Below are 18,945 nucleotides of genomic sequence, written 5' to 3'. Positions count from 1 at the left end.
AAACCAGCGGATCGCATTCTTCAGCAGGCTGTCTTGCCGCATGTTCCACGGCTAATTTTAGGTGGGCATATAAATGTTGAATTACCTGGGGAAGAAGAGGGTGTCTCGTTTGGGGGTCTCAGGCAACGATCAGCATATGATCAACAGCCCCGAGAGGTGGTGGCCCCAAAAAAAAATGTGAGGGGCTTTGGCCCTGTGTTTTGGGTATTCGTTATAATATATATTTTGTGGTCATGTATATATTTGGACTATGTTTTGTTTATATATATATATATATATATATATATATATATATATATATATATATATATATATATATATATATATACAATATAGGTATATATATATATATATATATATATATATATATATATATATATATATATATATATATATATATATATATATATTATACATATTTACGAGTATATATATTTAAATAGTGTATATGTTCTTTCGTTCCTTGATCATTCCGTGCACCAAATTAAATACGCAATTTACAAATATTGAGCATGGAAAAGTTTTTGCATTTCGTAAAAAAAAAGATTGATAAATATTAATTTATTTTTTTTCTCCCTTTCAGCCAACCAAATTGAACGTATACAAGAATGACGCAGAGAGTTGGGACTTCACCAATCCTAACGTCGGTGAGTAATAATTTAAAAATAAAAATTCTCCATCAATTAAAAGATTCTGAATCTCAAAATGTCAGTGTTTGCCATGTATACAATCGCTGCCTTGCCTGAAATCGATTTATTTTTTTTGGTTTTCATTATTCCTCATATTTCACCTTCTGTCACGTTCCGTAATTTTTATTTTATTACTCTTAAATTACCGTCTTATTTACTCTTTTTTTTTAATGACTGTATTTGTATTATGCCAGCACGTTGCCTCCAAATGCCCCAGTTGCATGGTTGTTACATCCATTTTCCATCTTTTTGTTTTTACTTCTTACGCTTTTCTCTGGATTTTTTTTTTTTTTTTAATCTAAACGAATGCAAGGCCAGACTATTATGAATAGAATGGCAAGGCAGGTCGATTGGTCCAGGTAGATACTGCCCGTGAGATGTATTAGATATTTATCCCTTTATTTATTTGTTTTCTAGAAAGCTGTCATTTGGAATCTGAATTCCATAATGAAAATTTACAGTTTATTTTTAATAATGAAAAGTGTCTATGAGCAATTCATTATTATAGAAATACGATTTGAATAAATGTCCTGATATTTGAAATAACCTGTTGGGTTATGGTCATTAGGAAGATGATAATTAGTTCAAAATGGAGAAAGTTTTTATGTAATGTTAATTTATATTATGAAAAAGCCATTTGCATTTTATCCATAACGAAGTTAATGTTTTTGCCATTATAGAAAAGACGAATTTCAAGTTATACAGAGGTTATATTTTTGTCACCTTTAAAAATACGAGTAAAGTTCCATAGCGAAGTTGATATTTTATGATAATTAAGAGTTCGTGTTTAAGTTTTTCCGAATTTAGTTTATTAACATTAAAAATCCGAGTGGAATGCTGTTCTTATACAGGAAAATATTATGTAAAATTATAGTGCAATTAGTCTTTGTATAAAGTAATGTAACATTAAAGTTGTTAGAATTGTCAAAAATACGAACTAAAACGTCTGTACCGAAAAAGGAAATTCAGTGCTGTGAAGAATACTTGCTGTATCAGATGTAAAATCAATTTTGATTGATAAGAGTAGCGTGGTCTTAGTGTGAGGCGAGTGTTCTGCTGATGTCAGCAATTTTAAGAAAGCTTTGTCGAGGGGCACTCGGTTGGAAGGAGATGGCTCCCCCCATTACAGAGAAAATGTAATGTAACTCTTGAAACCTTCACTACTCCACCATTGATGGCTATGTATATAATCTCCACCACCCACGTTATATACTCCAAATTACTGACAGTCGTCATGCCTACTCAGTCACCAAACCAATCACATTTGCCAGAACCACTCATGTTCAACACCCAGTCACCAACGCCAGTAATGTTCACTAGATCAGCACAAATACTGTGAAACTGTTCTATTCGCCAGTCCACTCAACATCATCAGATTATTGATTAATCAGTTAGCAAATGACAAACATGACCAAATGTGACATTTCACAAATTCGCCCACAGTGACTAGACTCCTTGACAATCGCCATACCACCAGTCATGTTTACCAGTCCCCACAAAAAAATCACCAATCACATTACAGTCACCAGACCGCCCCTGTACTCCATCTATCCAATTAACCCGAGAAAACACACACACACACACACACACACACACACACACACACACACACACACACACGTACCTTCTCCAATGACAAACATGCGACCAATGATGCCAGGAACAGCAGCCACCTATATCCTGCAGAACTACCGTCACATCACCCCTGTCCCAAAACATCACTCTCTCATCGCATCATTTCTCCTGTCATCCGTCTTTCCTTCCCTCCCCTCCCCTCCCCTCCCCTTCCTCCCCCCCCCCTTTGCTGCCGTGAGCTACTTGTGACCTCATCCGAGTGACTCACCCCTACCAGAATTTCATCCATGCACTGCAGACATCTAACTCGGCTCCCACTGTCATATCTAGCTTCTTCCCCTCCCCCCTCTCCCTCTCCCTCTACTTACCTTTACCTGTACTTCTTGATGTTTGCAGCAATGCGAAAGCAATGCCTTGAAATTGCTCTTTAGAGTAGAGAGGGAGAGAGAGCGAGAGCAATGCTTTGGTAGAGGACTTGATTAGCCTTGCTTTGTATAGAGTAGTATTAATTCTTCGCACATTGTATTGACGATTTAGCTCTCTCTCTCTCTCTCTCTCTCTCTCTCTCTCTCTCTCTCTCTCTCTCTCTCTCTCTCTCTCTCTCATTAACTGTCATGCTCCTTCCTTTCCAAGACTGACTGGTGTGTCATCACTGTTGCAGAACCATATTTTGATGAAACATGAATCAGAACCCATTACCGAAGAGGAAGGGAAAAAAGCTCTGGAAAGATTTTGACCCGATCCTCATTGCAGGTATTACAATGGTCCCACCTATAGACTCTGCTACAGCCTTTTCCCTCTTTTTATGAGCTTTTTTTTTTTTTTTTTTTTTGGATGCCATTTTATATCAATTTGTGTATATAGATATACGCACATGCGCGCAGCATTGACATCCATACATATGCATTTGCATGGCTATGTATGTATGTATGTGGTGTGTGATGCATGTATGTGTATATGTATGTATATATACTTGTCAGCAACTTAAATCCACCACTTGTATCTCGTCTTAACAGAACTCAACGCCTCACAACATAGGACAAATGGTCGTCATAATTACCCATAAAATTTATATATATATATATATATTTAAATTACTCCACTGTGTACTATCATTTTTACTGTTTACACTGGTTTTTTAAAGTACATTTATTTTTGTTTGTTTTAAGGATGGGCTGGGACTGGTTTTTTAATGTATGTTATATATAATCTGTGAATGAAGAGAATGTGTGTGCTAAATTTGTAGTTTATGTGGAAGAATGAAGAATGCGTTAGTCTGTGAACAATTTACAAGATATTTTTTCATAGGGGTTTGATTTTTTTTCACATTTATATATGTTGAACCCTTTCCCAAAAAATTTCATACTCATCTATGAAGACCGGTTTCTTTTTGGTCTCGAGCACTTTTGAAGATTTTCAGTGGTACACTTATATAACATTTTATTTACAGGAAAACACTCGGGTTTTTTTGTTTAGCTTTTTATCTGGATTTTTGGATCATCTTGCTGTCTCGAAAATGTCGCTCTTAGGTGGCAATGTTCTTTTGTTCAAGATTGTTCCTTGACTGTTGGTACTTTGTGGGGCAGGTTTATTTTGCAAGACTTGTTTCAAGTTAACTGGGGTATTTGCTTTTTTTTTTTTTTTTTTTTTTTTTTTTTTTTTGACATTCTTGTTGGTCCGAAATCTGATTTATATCAGTTGCTAATTGTCAATTTGAAAAGCACAGAAAAAATAACACTTGGGAGAATACGACAATAACAGTTTTATGCTTGAGTACCTAAGAAATATTTTGACTTTCTATAGCACAGGGTTTAGCAAAGTTATGGTTGGTTATCCAGGTCCTGGTTCTTAATTTTGGTGGGTGCTATGCTCGTGAGTATGCCTGTGACTGGTTTGCATGACTTGATAGTTTCTGCGTTCACCATTTAAATGGATGACTTGCAGAAAAAGCATCGGTAGAAAAAGCATCGGTTAATTGGTCCAGATGCTTTGTTTTTATTCCAGATAGTTTGGGTTCCTTGTTTCAGTTGTGTGTTTCTGTCGAAAATGGGCGTTTTTGTGTTTACCTTGAGATTTCTTTCCAAATGTGTGTTTCATTTATTTCCAAATGGATGTATATTTGTATGATTGTTCTGAAGTTGATGGTTGAAGAGGCTTGAGGTGATGTTATGTTATAGGAGGTTTTAGGTTGATGTTTGATGTTTTGGGGGGTTGGGAAGGGTGGAGGGAGGTGCTAGAGGGGTATGATGGAGGGTGTTCATGCTGAATGGTCGATTGTCTCTGATATCTCTTTTTGTAGCCTGCACAACACACTCATTGGCCACATTTGGCTCTTGGTTGCATGATCAAACAATAACTCACTTGGCCAGCCCCTCCCGACCAACCACAAGAGCCACATCAGAAGACTCCTACTACTACTACTACTACTAGCCTACTACTACTACTACTACTACTACTACTACTACTACTAGCCTACTACTACTACTACTACTAGTACTGAACTCATACTACAGACAGCCGAGCCTCCTGCCTGATAACTGCTGCCTCTCAATGTCAGCCACGGTTGTTATTGTTGTCATGTGTTGGGCCCTTTTCAATAGTAGTAGAAGAAAGAAGGGCCTGCCGCCTATAGCCATGTGTGCCAATGTGTGTTCTGTGTGCAGGAAAAGAGAGAGACAGAGAGAGAGAGAGAGACAGAGACAAGTGACAGGACACGGCGACTGCTCAGCACGAACACTCCTCTTCTGGGCGTCCACCGCCCCCCCCTACCCCTGCCGCCCACTCACGCCCGCCAGGGTTGCTCGGTTGACGTCTCTGTGGCACTGTGGGTGTGGTATTGTGTTGGGGTTTAAGGGGGTCGTGACCCAGCGCAATCGAGCAGGTCAGCAGAGGTCGGTGGTGCTTCAGCCAGTGGACGACGGCCTTGCGTTGGGTCAGCATGTTCAACTTCTGCAACTCAGGGTAATGTATATGATCCAGTGCTTGTATTGCAGGGCTCCTTTTATCCCAGTTGTTTTGAGTAATGACCTTTTTTTGTTTCCAACTGAAGTCGATAGTAAGTCGAATCATTAATCCTCGTATGCAGATAAAATGGTTTTTTATGTGTGTGCAAATGGAAAACTCTTGAGTTTTGAATATTGTAGTTGGAGAGAATGTAAGGTTGGCAGTGTTTGGTATATGTCATCTGGAAATGTGAACGTGTTGACTGCATATATTTGTAGCCATTAATAATGTCGTAGTTATATAAAAATTTCGTAATATGTAAGATTATAAGATATGTTTCCTGCATTAATAATAATTGTTGCTATAAGGTTGAAATACCCGGCTCTCTTTCAACAGCTAACTTTTAAGGACATTGTACACAAAATGTACAATTTAGTTGAATCTTTTATATTGTTCCATCACAAGATGGAAACGTGATTCACCTAACATTTAACCGGACGGCTTTCGTATCCCACTGTAGCCAGAAGGCCTCCACTTCGAAACGCAAGATGTTGCAGGAATATGTCTGTCCCTCCCTGCTCCCCATTCAGATCCTATCCCCCTCACAAAGTATATTTTCTAAGCCCTGACGCACGTCTTTTGAATCCTTCCTCCCCCATTTTTTGCAAGCGTGGGAGGAGGGAGGAAGTAGGTCACCCCGAGATGGTAAGCAACGCTTGGCCGGGTAGTAACACGCGATCATTGCTGTCAGCGCACAGCAAGGATCTTCTTCTTAATACAGTCGGGCTTAATACCGAGAGCCTGTATACGGTGAGGTCAGATAGGAATTCATTCTCTCTCTCTCTCTCTCTCTCTCTCTCTCTCTCTCTCTCTCTCAAATTTTATATGGAGGAGAAGACGTGAACACTTGGTTATTTATATTTCTCTCAGATTTTGTATCGAGAAGATGCAGTTATATCTCTCAAGTTTTACATGGAGAAAATTGTAGTTTGTTCTCTCTCTCTCTCTCTCTCTCTCTCTCTCTCTCTCTCTCTCTCTCTCTCTCTCTCTCTCTCTCTCTCTCTTCCCTTTTTCTCCGTGTTCCAAAGGAGGCTTAGGAAACGCTTGGCACTTGAGATGTGGACGAGGGCCCTTTAGAATTTATGAAGAGGAAGGCGGTTGTTAGGGTTAACTGGGGAAGGGGTCATCCTTGGGAGATAGAGTAAGACATCCCCCTCCCCTCCTACAAACTCCCCCTCCCCTCCAGGATCTTCTGAAAGGGGGAAGGGGAGAGGAGGGGAGGATGAGGAGTTGCCTTTTTGGAGTGTTGTTTGAGGCGAATATTGCACCGGGCATTCATAATGCGGTTACAGAGTTGGGTCCAGGGAATTTTTTATTTTTTATTTTTTTTTATCCTGTTCTTTAGCCTTTAGTGTATTAAGAAAATCATTTTCATTCGTTTACACAAATTAATATATATATATATATATATATATATATATATATATATATATATATATATATATATATATATATATATATATATATATACACACACACACACACACACACACACACACACACACACACACACACACACACACACACACACACACACACACAGTATATACGTGACACAAGTACCAAAATAAATAAGACATTATGGGCTGGGGAGTAGGTCTTGAAATCCTTTCTTGTCATTGTGAATCTCTCTCCCTCTCTCTCAGGTTTTATATGAAGAAGATGCAGCTCTCTCTCTCTCTCTCTCTCTCTCTCTCTCTCTCTCTCTCTCTCTCTCTCTCTCTCTCTCTCTCTCTCTCTCCCCGAAAAGGTCCACGAATTTCACGGCTTAGGCGAGGTTCCGTAGCCTCAGTGGCAAGTTTTAGTCTTAAAGAATAGGTCTCCATAAATATAAATCTTGGGGAAGAACGACGGTAAGGGAAGGGAAGAGGGGGGAAGGGTGACTGACTGTTCGGTTAGTGGTGGTGTTGGTGTTGGGGATTGGGGGTTTGTGTGTGTGTTGGGGGGAGGGGAGCGGGGCTAAGGGAAGGATTGGTGCGAGACACGACCCCAAGGATTTAGAAGGAGATTGAGGATTCGATTCGCTGCTTGACAACGATGTCCTTTTTGGGGGCCTAATGTCCTTCGGGATATTTCGATGTCCTCGATTGCATTCTCATCCTTTTGTGGCGTGTTGCCCGAGGATGGTGTTCTATTTTTGTGTTAAAAGATATGAGTGAAGTTTTGTATCTCTGTTTCTGACGTTAAAGGGAAAATGTGGACGTTAAAACCTCAGTAACGTGAAATAAATGTCTAGCCGCCCATTTTGTGGTCCAGATTTTCTATGTCCGTCTGTATAGTTAAGTTTTTAATTTGAATTTTATATTGCTTATCTGAACATTTTTTTTTCGTACAACAATACATGTAGGTAATTTGATGCATTTTGAAACTCGCAAATGAGAAGTGCAATGAGTATTGTGTTAGCCACATATTCGCCGAATTCTACATTGAAACCAATCTCTCTCTCTCTCTCTCTCTCTCTCTCTCTCTCTCTCTCTCTCTCTCTCTCTCTCTCTCTCTCTCTCTCTCTCCTTAAAATTATGAAACAAACGCTGGAAGACGTTCTCCCTGATGGATCACTGCTAATATCTAGATATTTGTAACCCTGTTTTGAATTCATTAATCAGGCCGCCGTCTTCCATCCTCTTACAAGTCCCCCATTTTAGAGGGCACTCCCACTACAGTCCCCCCGGCCAACCCCTCCGTAAGATAGTATCGCCTATTGATTTGTCAGACACGGTAGGGAGAAGTGGTAGACGCGAGATTTTAAGACCTGAACGCGAAAGGTTTAGTTTCCCAGCAGCTAAGAATACTCCACTCACTAGCTTGTGGTGGGAGGTTACCGTTGAGAGGTTCATGGTGTCTTTAGGTTTTTAAGGGTTGGGGGGGAAGGTCAGTGGCCATGGCTGTGATGGGGGGTTGCGTGGGTTGAATTTGTTACGACAAATTCTTTTCCCCCGGACCAAAACCTTTAAAAGATGTGGTGAGATTTAGGATGTGGCTTTCGTGCTGGGATCCTCTTTTCGACGTCGTTACAATGAGTAAAATTATCTGAAAATTGCTATATTATTTTATTCAGGTTTACATTTTATATGCACTCTGCAATTACTCAATATGTTTATTACATCAGAACCGTGCCTGAGATTATAGAATATTTCTTTTCTCTTAAAAATTGGTCTCGGGATGTTAGTTCACGAGGTGGATAATTATGTTTGCAAACATATACAGAAAAAATTGATGCCAGGATATTGTTCTGTGTAATGTAAAAATTTTATGCTATGGTCTAATGAAGTAAGTGAAATACATCGGGTGGAATCCGTAGACTTTTTTTGTCGGTGACTGGGCTCTTCTACGGAGAAGCCAGCGTTGGAGGATGGCTGGGAAAGATAGCGCTTTACGCTACCCGTTTAGTGGACTGTAAAAATGGCCATTGAAACCTGCTTTGTGTTCCCCTCTCTCTCTCTCTCTCTCTCTCTCTCTCTCTCTCTCTCTCTCTCTCTCTCTCTCTCTCTCATATCAGTGGTCGATCCCTGACTAGAACGAGAAGGAAACGATATGGGGTTATTTCCTATAAAGCCAGTATGCTTTATTGGCGTAAGAAGGCATATACCTAGCTGTTAATTGACGGGGGGGGGGTTGCCTGCAACCGGAGTTGGGGATTAAGATTAAAAAAACTGGAATGTTCAGTACGCCGTCCAAATGTATGCAACTATATAATTGCGAAAGGAAAAGCCTTGACGCTTGAAGTGTCTTCCCACCGGGCGCGCACACACACGCACTTACACTATGTATATACATATATATGTATATGTATATATAAACACACACACACCGGAAATTTTTTCATAAAATTACACGTTTCATCCTGATATTAGCAAGTGTTAATTACTACATATAACTCGAGGCATATATAAAAGCGTTTTTACCCACTGCCTCAATCCTCGATCAAGTTACAAGTTGATTTGGCACATGACATTGTTTTCCCGACGTATTGATCACAATTTTCAGCATGGAAATGTGCAGGTTATTGATTTTTAAAATTAACGTGAATTATTGAAGCGTAATTTCATACGGTTATTTGCAACTGTTTGAAGGTTTACATCAATTTTATTGCCTTGTTAACGTGGATATTGTCATAGTGATGTTAATCATTTTACAGCACGCATTAACTGTATTGCCACGGCAGCCATGAATTATAGTGTTGGGTAAATGTATTTATTTTACGAGTTTGTAACCTTTCATCAAATTCTCTGGGTGTTTTTCGTAGTACACACACACACACACACACACACACACACACACACACACACACACACACACACACACACTGCATATGTAATGGTATAGTCTTTTTGGAGAAGAGTAATTGCTGTGTTGAATCGTTCTCTAAAGTGGTTACATGTATAGTTGGTTGACATTATATTTTCGTCAAATTTATTATGGAAATGGGAAAAAAATTATCTGTGAAGCACATTCACTAAAAAGTTTCAAGTGGTTTGGTCAGTTCAGGCATGAAAATCGCCATGCAAACAATTGTTATAATTTTTTTTTTTAATTTGTATAGAATTGTTAGAAGGAATTCTTTTTTATAAGTAACATGAAAATTTATATAATTCAAAATTTTATGAAGTCACCCCTGTAAAAATTAACGTTTCTAAAGTATAAACTGACCACAAGCATTGTATTACCAGACTGGTACAAATTGGATTTATATGTGGAGTAAATGTGACAGCGGAATTTATATCATTTTATGCAAAGAAAAAAGTTTAATCCAAATTGAAAATTTGAGTTAAAAATGCAACGCGGATACAAAGAAATATGCAGTATTTCAAAGCGGCACAATTGCCGGAAACGCGTTGTCTTGCGTAAATTTTAATGGGCAATCGCTGAAAGGCATGGGGCAACTCGGCGTAAAGTGAGCGTTGCTGAACATGGCAGTTTTATTTATATTTTATTTTAGACTGCCTATTTGCATTATGCCACAAATATAACTCTTCTAACCATTGTAAAGCAAGTTCATTTCTTGACAGTTCCATCAGATTATCCAAGTATCTTTATTTTTTTTGTCTTTTATATGAAAATTCTCTCTCTCTCTCTCTCTCTCTCTCTCTCTCTCTCTCTCTCTCTCTCTCTCTCTCTCTCTCTCTCTCTCTCTCTCTGCAAGCAAAATAGTTACCCTGGTGCACAAGAACGCTTGCCAGAAAACTCTACGGGTATTGCAAACACATTTACATTCGTCGCCCAAGAGGATGGACGTAACTTTAGTAATGAACTGCTTAAATCTCTCTCTCTCTCTCTCTCTCTCTCTCTCTCTCTCTCTCTCTCTCTCTCTCTCTCTCTCTCTCTCTCTCTCTCTCTGTTAGTATGGAATATCACGAAACATTCTACAAACAAAGGTGGCTTTACGTCAAATTATATTATCCCCAGTTGCGTTAAAACGAGCAGTAGATTTAAGTTTGATGGATCTGCATGTGAGTTATTCAGAGAGAGAGAGAGAGAGAGGGTTTGTTGATTGATTGGTTTTATATCATACTGGCATTGCTTATGCAAGATCTTCGGCGTCGAGAGAGAGAGAGAGAGATGCGATGTTATAGCTCTCGTGTAACAGGTGAGAATTTGCAGTCGAATTAACACCTAAAGGTGCAAAGTTGTGCAAAAAGAAACGAGTCGCGAATGGTGTGTTGATGGTTGACGTTTTGAGCGGGTATGATTTAACTTGGTGAAGGTGACGAGAATCTGTAGGAAACAGGGAAAGAAAATAAGAATATTCGCGAGAGGAGCACGTTGAGAGTAAATGTGAGGAATGATTGGGTCGAGTGTGTGCGCGTATTTTTATATGGGTACATATATATGTGTATGTATAGGTCTCGAATGAAATTCCCGGCTTGCAAGTAATACTGAAAAACAGTGATTACTTATCTCGCCACTTTGATATACTGTTAGGACGAGGTTAATTGATATTACCTTAAAAAAATATCGTAAAAAAAATCCGAACATATATAACGTAATCTGACATATGAATAGCCTTATGCAACGTGAACATTAAAAAAATAACTTTAACATAGACAAAGGAGATTCAGTTAGAAGCAGCATCTTTTATTTTAATGTTTTCACCGGGGGAAAGCTTAATTTTTTCAAAGGGGGTGGGTGGGCTAGGAGAGGGCACTATACATGGTGATACTTGGTAAGATATACGTAAAATCCCAAGTTTTGTTTATGTTACCGAGACTTCGTATCTTGGGTAAGCTGAAGACTGGTTTTTATAAGTTTCTAAGTGAAGTTCAGTAGATCTCGTATATAGGGTCTCTCTCTCTCTCTCTCTCTCTCTCTCTCTCTCTCTCTCTCTCTCTCTCTCTCTCATGAAATTTCTACCCCACTTGATATCATATATTCTCTCTCTCTCTCTCTCTCTCTCTCTCTCTCTCTCTCTCTCTCTCTCTCTCTCTCTCTCTCTCTCTCTCTCCCCCATGAAATTTCACCCTACCCCACTTGATATACATATATCTCTCTCTCTCTCTCTCTCTCTCTCTCTCTCTCTCTCTCTCTCTCTCTCTCTCTCTCTCTCTCTCTCTCTCTCCACCATGAAATTTCACCCCACCCTCATTGATATACATATATTTCTCTCTCTCTCTCTCTCTCTCTCTCTCTCTCTCTCTCTCTCTCTCTCTCTCTCTCTCTCTCTCTGCTCCTGCCTGCTATTTATGAGTCAAGGTAACGGCCGACGCTCGGGCTGTTGCCTCCACCAGCCTCCCCCTGCCTGTCTCCTGGCCTTCCTTCCATAGGGTCGGAGATCACCTTCTACAGGAAGGGGAGACACGATCTTAAAGGCAGGAGGTGTATTCGTGTGTTTGTTACTGTGTGTTGGGGGGGGGATAGCACCTTTTTGAGGATGGAGAAGGTATATAGTTTGCCTCATCGCATCTCAGATATTGCGCGGAAGCTAACTCATATTGCTTCTTATGGAACTGAATCTCTCTCTCTCTCTCTCTCTCTCTCTCTCTCTCTCTCTCTCTCTCTCTCTCTCTCTCTCTCTCTGTAGACGCGTCTGTCTGCCAGCGCCCCTTTTCCCTTTCCCGATATATTGACAGCGTTATTGTTATAGGATGGGAAGGAATAGGGAGGGGAAATAACCCCCCCTCCCCGTTCTCTCTTTCTTCCCCTCACCCACTCTTCTCAGCTTTCTACATTTTTTTCAGCCTCACCATGCCCGTGGATAACTTTTTTTTTTCTCCTATCTTTGATAAATGATCGGGTAAGATTTCCTGTCCCTGTAGAGATTGCCAGAAAGTTGGTAGGGGCGGTATTAGACATGAGAGTTTATTGCCTTCAGCACGTATATCCTTTTACCTGTTGATGAGAATATGAGAATATCATTCAGGTAATTTTCTCTCTCTCTCTCTCTCTCTCTCTCTCTCTCTCTCTCTCTCTCTCTCTCTCTCTCTCTCTCATATAATGACGGTGTCGTCCGCCCTCACTTTCTTTCTGTTTTATTTTTTATTTTTTTTTACTTTTTTCCGACTTGCGTACACACACACACACACACACACACACACACACACACACACACACACACACACACACACACACACACACACACACACACTGGTAGCTGGCGTTTATCAAAACTTAAGTTTTAACGAGTAGGCCTTTGATCATAATTTTGGATCAGCGAGTGACATCACAATATTGAATTGTTTTCAATGTCAAAAGCGTGTAGTTAGGCATAATACAACAAATGCCGACAAAGTTTATGCATAGAGCTCAACTTTTCATTCATTACATAAGGAATGAATGTGTCAATGAATTGACAACTATATTGTGGTTGTAAATAATAATGATAAGTGGAGAGGATGTTGCAAGTGATTGTGAGATAACCTTGTATATAACGTAGACGAAGCGTAGATAGAGCCTTTATTATTATTATTATTATTATTATATTATTATTATTATTATTATTATTATTATTATTATTATTATGTAACCGGCTATATATACTTTTAATATTTGTATATACTTATGAAGGTTATGCGGACGTGTATGCGCGCCTTTAGAGGATGAATACAATAACTGGTCTCTGATAGAAAAATGTGCTTTTTAGTAAAAGTGTTTTGAAATTTTTTCCAGTAAAAGATCGTGATGTAGTGATGTGGGCAAAATATACTCGAGACATTATCTGAATTTCCCATGAGATAAAATTAATTATGATATATGTTAATGCTCTTCGTATTGAACTTCATGTAAATTTTGCGGCTTATACTGTACGTTTCTTTTTTACATATTCCCCTTAATACTCGTGTTAGCTGTTGTACTTTGTGGCATCTATAGAACTTCCTTGAATTATTCAGAGGTTCTGCCCAATGTAACCTTTACATCTACTATCCTTTCTCCCGCAACTGTTTGTTACAAACTGTCTCTCTCTCTCTCTCTCTCTCTCTCTCTCTCTCTCTCTCTCTCTCTCTCTCTCTCTCTCTCTCTCTCTCTCTCTCTCTCTCTCTCTCTCTCTCTATTTTGTTGGGGAGGAGGTCTTGTAATTTACCGAGAGGCCGCCAAACAAGTTTTTCCCCCAGATGTTCTGCTCCACTTTTTCTCGTTCGGGCAATGGCTAGATTTTTTTTTCTTCTTTTCTAAGAGTTTGGGGGAGTGGAAGAGAGAGCTAGAGCTCCCGGCAGCGTTCGAGAGAGAGAGAGAGAGAGATTATATTTATTCAAAGTTTTTCTTATGGTCTTTATCAGATGCATTAAAAAATCGCCTTTGCTGTCGAAAGTATTTCATATTCAATCAGACAGCTTTCATCAGTTCAGCGCAACTTATCATCCTTAGAAGCTCGTCATTAAGAACCATATTACTGAGAAGGTTCATTAGGGGCAGATGCAAAGAACCTGGTAATTAAGAGGGATGATACTCTCTCTCTCTCTCTCTCTCTCTCTCTCTCTCTCTCTCTCTCTCTCTCTCTCTCTCTCTCTCTCTCTCTCTCTCTCTCTCTCTCTCTCGGGGCGGTCGTTTAGAGATTAAGTGGAAGGTTGTCAACTAAACTGCCTAATTAGGGAAGGTGCGTTGATGATGGCGTGCGCGCCTGCGTGCGTGCATGCGTTTGTGTCATCAACATTGCGTCTATAGTGCAGCGGATGCCACTTTGAGGCCTCTTCCGGGCTGAGAGGACCCAATTGTCCACTCGGTCATAAGGCACAAGAGCCAGTGGTCATCTGTAGGGACTCTGGGTCTTGTGATCTTAGTGGGGTTTGGCTACCTTTTTCATCCACCTCACACTCGGAATCTCGAGGAGTAGGAAATTACAGTTCCGATGTGAAGATGGGAGGTGGGGGTGGGGAATAGCTGAGAGAGAGAAAGGGAGAGAGAGAGTGAGTTAATGACTAAATGAAGTCTGTAGGGTAAATTTAAGTGGTCGGAGTTCTATAACCATTTTTATGAAGAAGGCAGTTAAGGGAGGAAACAGCTGACGAAGAGAAGGTTGAAGTAGAGAGAGAGAGAGAAGATAATTAATGACTAAAAGAAGTCTGTAGGGTAAATTTAAGTGGTCGGAGTTACATAACCATTTTTACGAAGTACGTCAGAAAGTCATAAGGTTGGTTTGTTTTTTATTCTTAATGAAAGACTGCCTTAATCTTTTTATGATTGAAAATGACAGATTGAACTATTAAATAAACATGAAGTGTGGTAAACAGAAAAGGTCTGTTACAAGGTGATTCGAAGTCTCAAGTTGTAGAACCGTATACAACTTTTTTTTTTCTAAGACTCTGTCTTATATTTCACTTAGAACTCTGCCGTGCTCGCCAAATCAAATTTTTTTTTTTTTTTATTCTTGCATGAGTTATTTCTTTCAAGTTAAGCCATTTCATTGGATTGTTATTCCTTTTTATTGGTGGAATTCTGATGCAGTTGACCTCAAGTTTAGTCGCTTCAGTGAAGGGAAGGTTTTGAGAGTTATATAACGGTTTTGGTTCATCTCTTCTGGACATGTTTTTTGTTTAACTTTGATCAAGGGATATTGCATTTCGAAGATTCTTCATTTAGTTTTACGTTGGAAGACTGGGATGATTGTTGTTTTGTGGTGTGCTTTGTTTTCATATTAGATGTATATTCGAATATTTTCAAGTAATATAATTCCTATCCTAACATATATTTTCATTCATCATTAGCGAAGTGGCACTATTGGAGGTTACCGGATTTGAAGTTCTTTTAAAAAAAAAATTGAGGAAACTATTTTTTTGTGTTAATTGAATTTTAGCAGAGAAAAGGGAAAGTTATGCTTTGGTATAAGTAAGAAAATGTGTGCAAGTTTATCATAAGCTTCAGCTCTCTCTCTCTCTCTCTCTCTCTCTCTCTCTCTCTCTCTCATACACACACACACACATATACAAAGTAAATTCAACCTATAACATAACTGGATTTTTCATATACAGTATACCTAATAGTTTTGTATTTCCATTTGACCATAAAACTTATTCTTGATAAATTTTCACCCAAACATTAAATCTTTATTTCATTTCAATACATACATTGCTAGATCAGTGAAAGATGAGCTGCTACTGTGTGAAGATTTCACAGGACCAAGTACGTTTTGAAGCCCTTAGAACTAATTCATTGGTCTCGACTTTATATAAATGTAAAGAATCACAGCAGGTTTAGGTTGCCTCTGTTGTGTGTTTGGGTACAGGTAGCAATTTTGTATGATTTAACACTTTGACTGGTTATCCCTCCAGTTTGGAGGGCATAGGAACTTAAAATGTGAGGTTTGCTGACGAATTTCGACCTCCTTAATGCAATTCTGTTTTGGATATATTTTGAAATAGGCAACAGTATATTCATATACTGTACTGAAGCCTTATTTTGTGGTGAAGGATAATGACATGCCTTTAGACAGACTTCTACTTGCTGTCGCTGTAAATGCTTGTGTTGAGATCTGTCTACATACTTCCATATCTCTTCCAGGTATGAAGGAGCCTCAAAACAATAGCGGTGGTGGTTCGTCCCGTCCTCCCTTGTTGGCAGAGCCTCGAGGTTTCGGCATGAGCCCATCCCCCTTTAGTAAGTTGCCTGCACTTACAAGCATACTTGCTGGTAGCCAGGCCATTCTTTGCTAGCAATGAAGATTTTAGAGCCAGTTTCATGTTAAATTATATTCCCCTTAATTTGTGAATTATAATTTAATCTAAAAAATATTATAGTCTGCTGCATGTTCCTGCAATTACAGGTGTTGTAACATAATCTTTAATTTACCTGTTGTTGAGTAAAAGGAAAGGCAAGTGTTTTTGTTCTGTATTGTCAGTTGTGTGTAGTAACCTTCTCTCAGATTATTGGAATTTTTAATTACTATTTTTATGTACTTGGTTGTTAAGCTTGTTTGTTATGGTGTGTGATGTTTAATTTACTGGAACATCTTAGGTGGTGTTTGTGGCTTCTAAGCTTATTCTGCACACTCAGTGTTGCCACTGTATGACTGTTGTTCCCAAACAGTGGTCCGTGCCATTGGTTCCTTATTTTGCCCCCTCCACACATTTGGGATCGAGTTCCTTCCCTTTAGGGCACAATCAAGAGCACTAACATTGCCTTTGTATATGAGTGCATATTATTATTAAGATGAATTATGCTTTTCTTTATGTTGTTCTTTACAATGTTGTTGAGTCAGAATGGTTGTATTTTGTTGTGTTGTTAGGCAAGTTCGTGGTCTTTGGCTTTTTCTAAAAACTCATGCTCATTTTTCATTTGAATATTTTTGTATTTAATGAATCATTTATCTGACTGGTGACAGTTTTTCATATTGCAAATTTTTCAATGCTAATTGTGCCATTCAAAATCTTTTTTAAAACAGCAGGAAAATTTAGTGAATGATTTTGTAGCTCCCACAGAATACTTGATGCTAAGAAAAACTTAAACACAGTAAGAGGCCTTTTTACAGTGCAATACATAATTTGACAAAATATGTAATGATGTAAATTTTCATCACAGGAGGTGGTATGAATGGTCAGATGGGAGGTCCACGAAGCTCTGGAGGACTTTTCAACAGCCCCATGCCAGACAGGCAAGTTTCCAGTTTTCTTGTGTCATAAGTGTGGAAAATTTCAGACGTAAACAGCCTACTGTGCTTGTTCTGATAGGAATGCGTACTGGTCACATTTTGCACTGAAGGCTCTATCTCACTTTCTCAGGAATCCTAAAAATGCAGCAGAAATTCAGAAAGAAACTTTTATATATAATATCTTTTTGCCTCTGAGATTATTAGTATGTTAGATTTGTAACATATTTTTTCAGTGATAATTTTTGACATCAATTTTGTTATGATTAAGAGTTTGTTATGAGGATTATTAGCTGATAAGGTTATATACAGAAAGCTGTGAGTTTTTTAAATTACCCAAAAAATATTTTAAGAACTGTAATGACTTACATTATCTGCGGTGTTAATGGTTTGGTTGATATCAGTGATTCAGCATGTCCATTTTCATTGTGCCCTAGTAGGTGTTCTAGAAAACAAGCTTTTAATTTAAACAAAGTTATCGTTCTCCCTCTAAGACACCAGTAACGTGCTAAAAAATAAATAACTTGTATAAAAAAGATAAGCAACTTGCTGTTGCATTTAGAATCAGATGTACAGTAGAGCATTTGGTGAAAATACTGTACACTTAGTGTGTTTTTAATGCTTTACTCCTGATTTTAGTCTTCTTGCAGAGTAAGAAATAACTCAATATCATTTAAAGCTGTGTAGAGAAAGTGAATAATTGAGAATGTCTCTGTGTCTCTGTTCAGATGTATCTTTATTGTTGAGAGGAAACTGAAAGTAAATTACTCTACTTGTGTACATTTGTAACGAACCAATTTTGTCTTTTTTAGTCGGTTTGGAATGAATCATGGCATGAGCAACGGAGGTCTGCGTGGCGGCGGTCTCATGGGAGGCGGTGGTGGTCCTGGCCAGGGAGGTCCTTTCATGGGAGGCAGTGGAGGACCTGGAGGGTCATCCCTGCAGGCCATGGGGCAGCCCCAGCCAGGTCTCCCACAGCAGGGTGCCGTCCTTATGGTTTATGGCCTCAACAAGGATAAGATGAATGCTGACCGTATCTTCAACCTTCTATGCTTGTACGGAAACATAGTTAGGGTATGTAGATTTGAGAAGCTTTTGTCATTCTGTATTTATTAGTATGCTTTGGGTATTCCAGTGCTTTTATTTCTATAGCAGGCAGACTTTCAGCTACAAAGTACACTACAAACTAGTAGTTATTTTAGTACCTAGTTTTGGTTAATAGTGCTGTGCAATAATTCGTGGTAATGTTAAAATAGGGTTTGGACAGCACAGTTTTTCTTCAAGAATTGCTGCTCAGGTTCTTAGGAGCATTAGTGCATTTACCATAATATATGATGGGTTATTCATTCCAATTTATTTTTGAGATGTATTCTATACATAAGCATAAAGTTTTGGGCTAATGATATTGTGCTTTAATAAATTTTTTTTTAAATTTGACTTTTCTTAACATGTTTTTGTTTAATGATGACAATTTGCATTAGCTACACTGATGTAATATCTTTTTACATTTCAGATCAAGTTCTTGAAGACTAAAGAAGGTTGTGCTATGGTTCAAATGGGAGATGGTCTGGCTGTAGAACGAGCTGTAGCTAATTTGAACAATACCACATTCTTCAACAGCAAAATGCAACTTGGGTAACATCATCAGAACAGTATTGCTATGAG

The 18,945-nt window shown here is 38.7% G+C and overlaps 1 protein-coding gene across 36 annotated transcripts in view; it reads left to right on the top strand.

Annotated features, from left to right (window-relative positions):
• sm (smooth) overlaps nt 1-18,945 on the top strand; it is a 783,427-nt gene that overhangs the window by 757,299 nt on the left and 7,183 nt on the right. For 28 of the 36 annotated variants that reach the window (XM_067097814.1, XM_067097810.1, XM_067097812.1 and 25 more), the window contains 5 exons: nt 584-647; nt 16,197-16,292; nt 17,214-17,286; nt 18,093-18,354; nt 18,794-18,915. In XM_067097814.1, coding sequence (XP_066953915.1) covers nt 584-647; nt 16,197-16,292; nt 17,214-17,286; nt 18,093-18,354; nt 18,794-18,915 — 617 coding nt within the window. The remainder of the gene's footprint in view (nt 1-583; nt 648-16,196; nt 16,293-17,213; nt 17,287-18,092; nt 18,355-18,793; nt 18,916-18,945) is intronic. The other 8 variants (XM_067097830.1, XM_067097828.1, XM_067097815.1 and 5 more) reach the window with 1 other exon arrangement.

Source organism: Macrobrachium rosenbergii, chromosome 54, assembly GCF_040412425.1.
Source record: "Macrobrachium rosenbergii isolate ZJJX-2024 chromosome 54, ASM4041242v1, whole genome shotgun sequence".
NCBI classification, from domain to species: Eukaryota; Metazoa; Arthropoda; class Malacostraca; order Decapoda; family Palaemonidae; genus Macrobrachium; species Macrobrachium rosenbergii.
The sequence above is the reverse complement of the archived record's forward strand: the minus strand, read 5'-3'. Positions and strand labels throughout refer to the sequence as shown.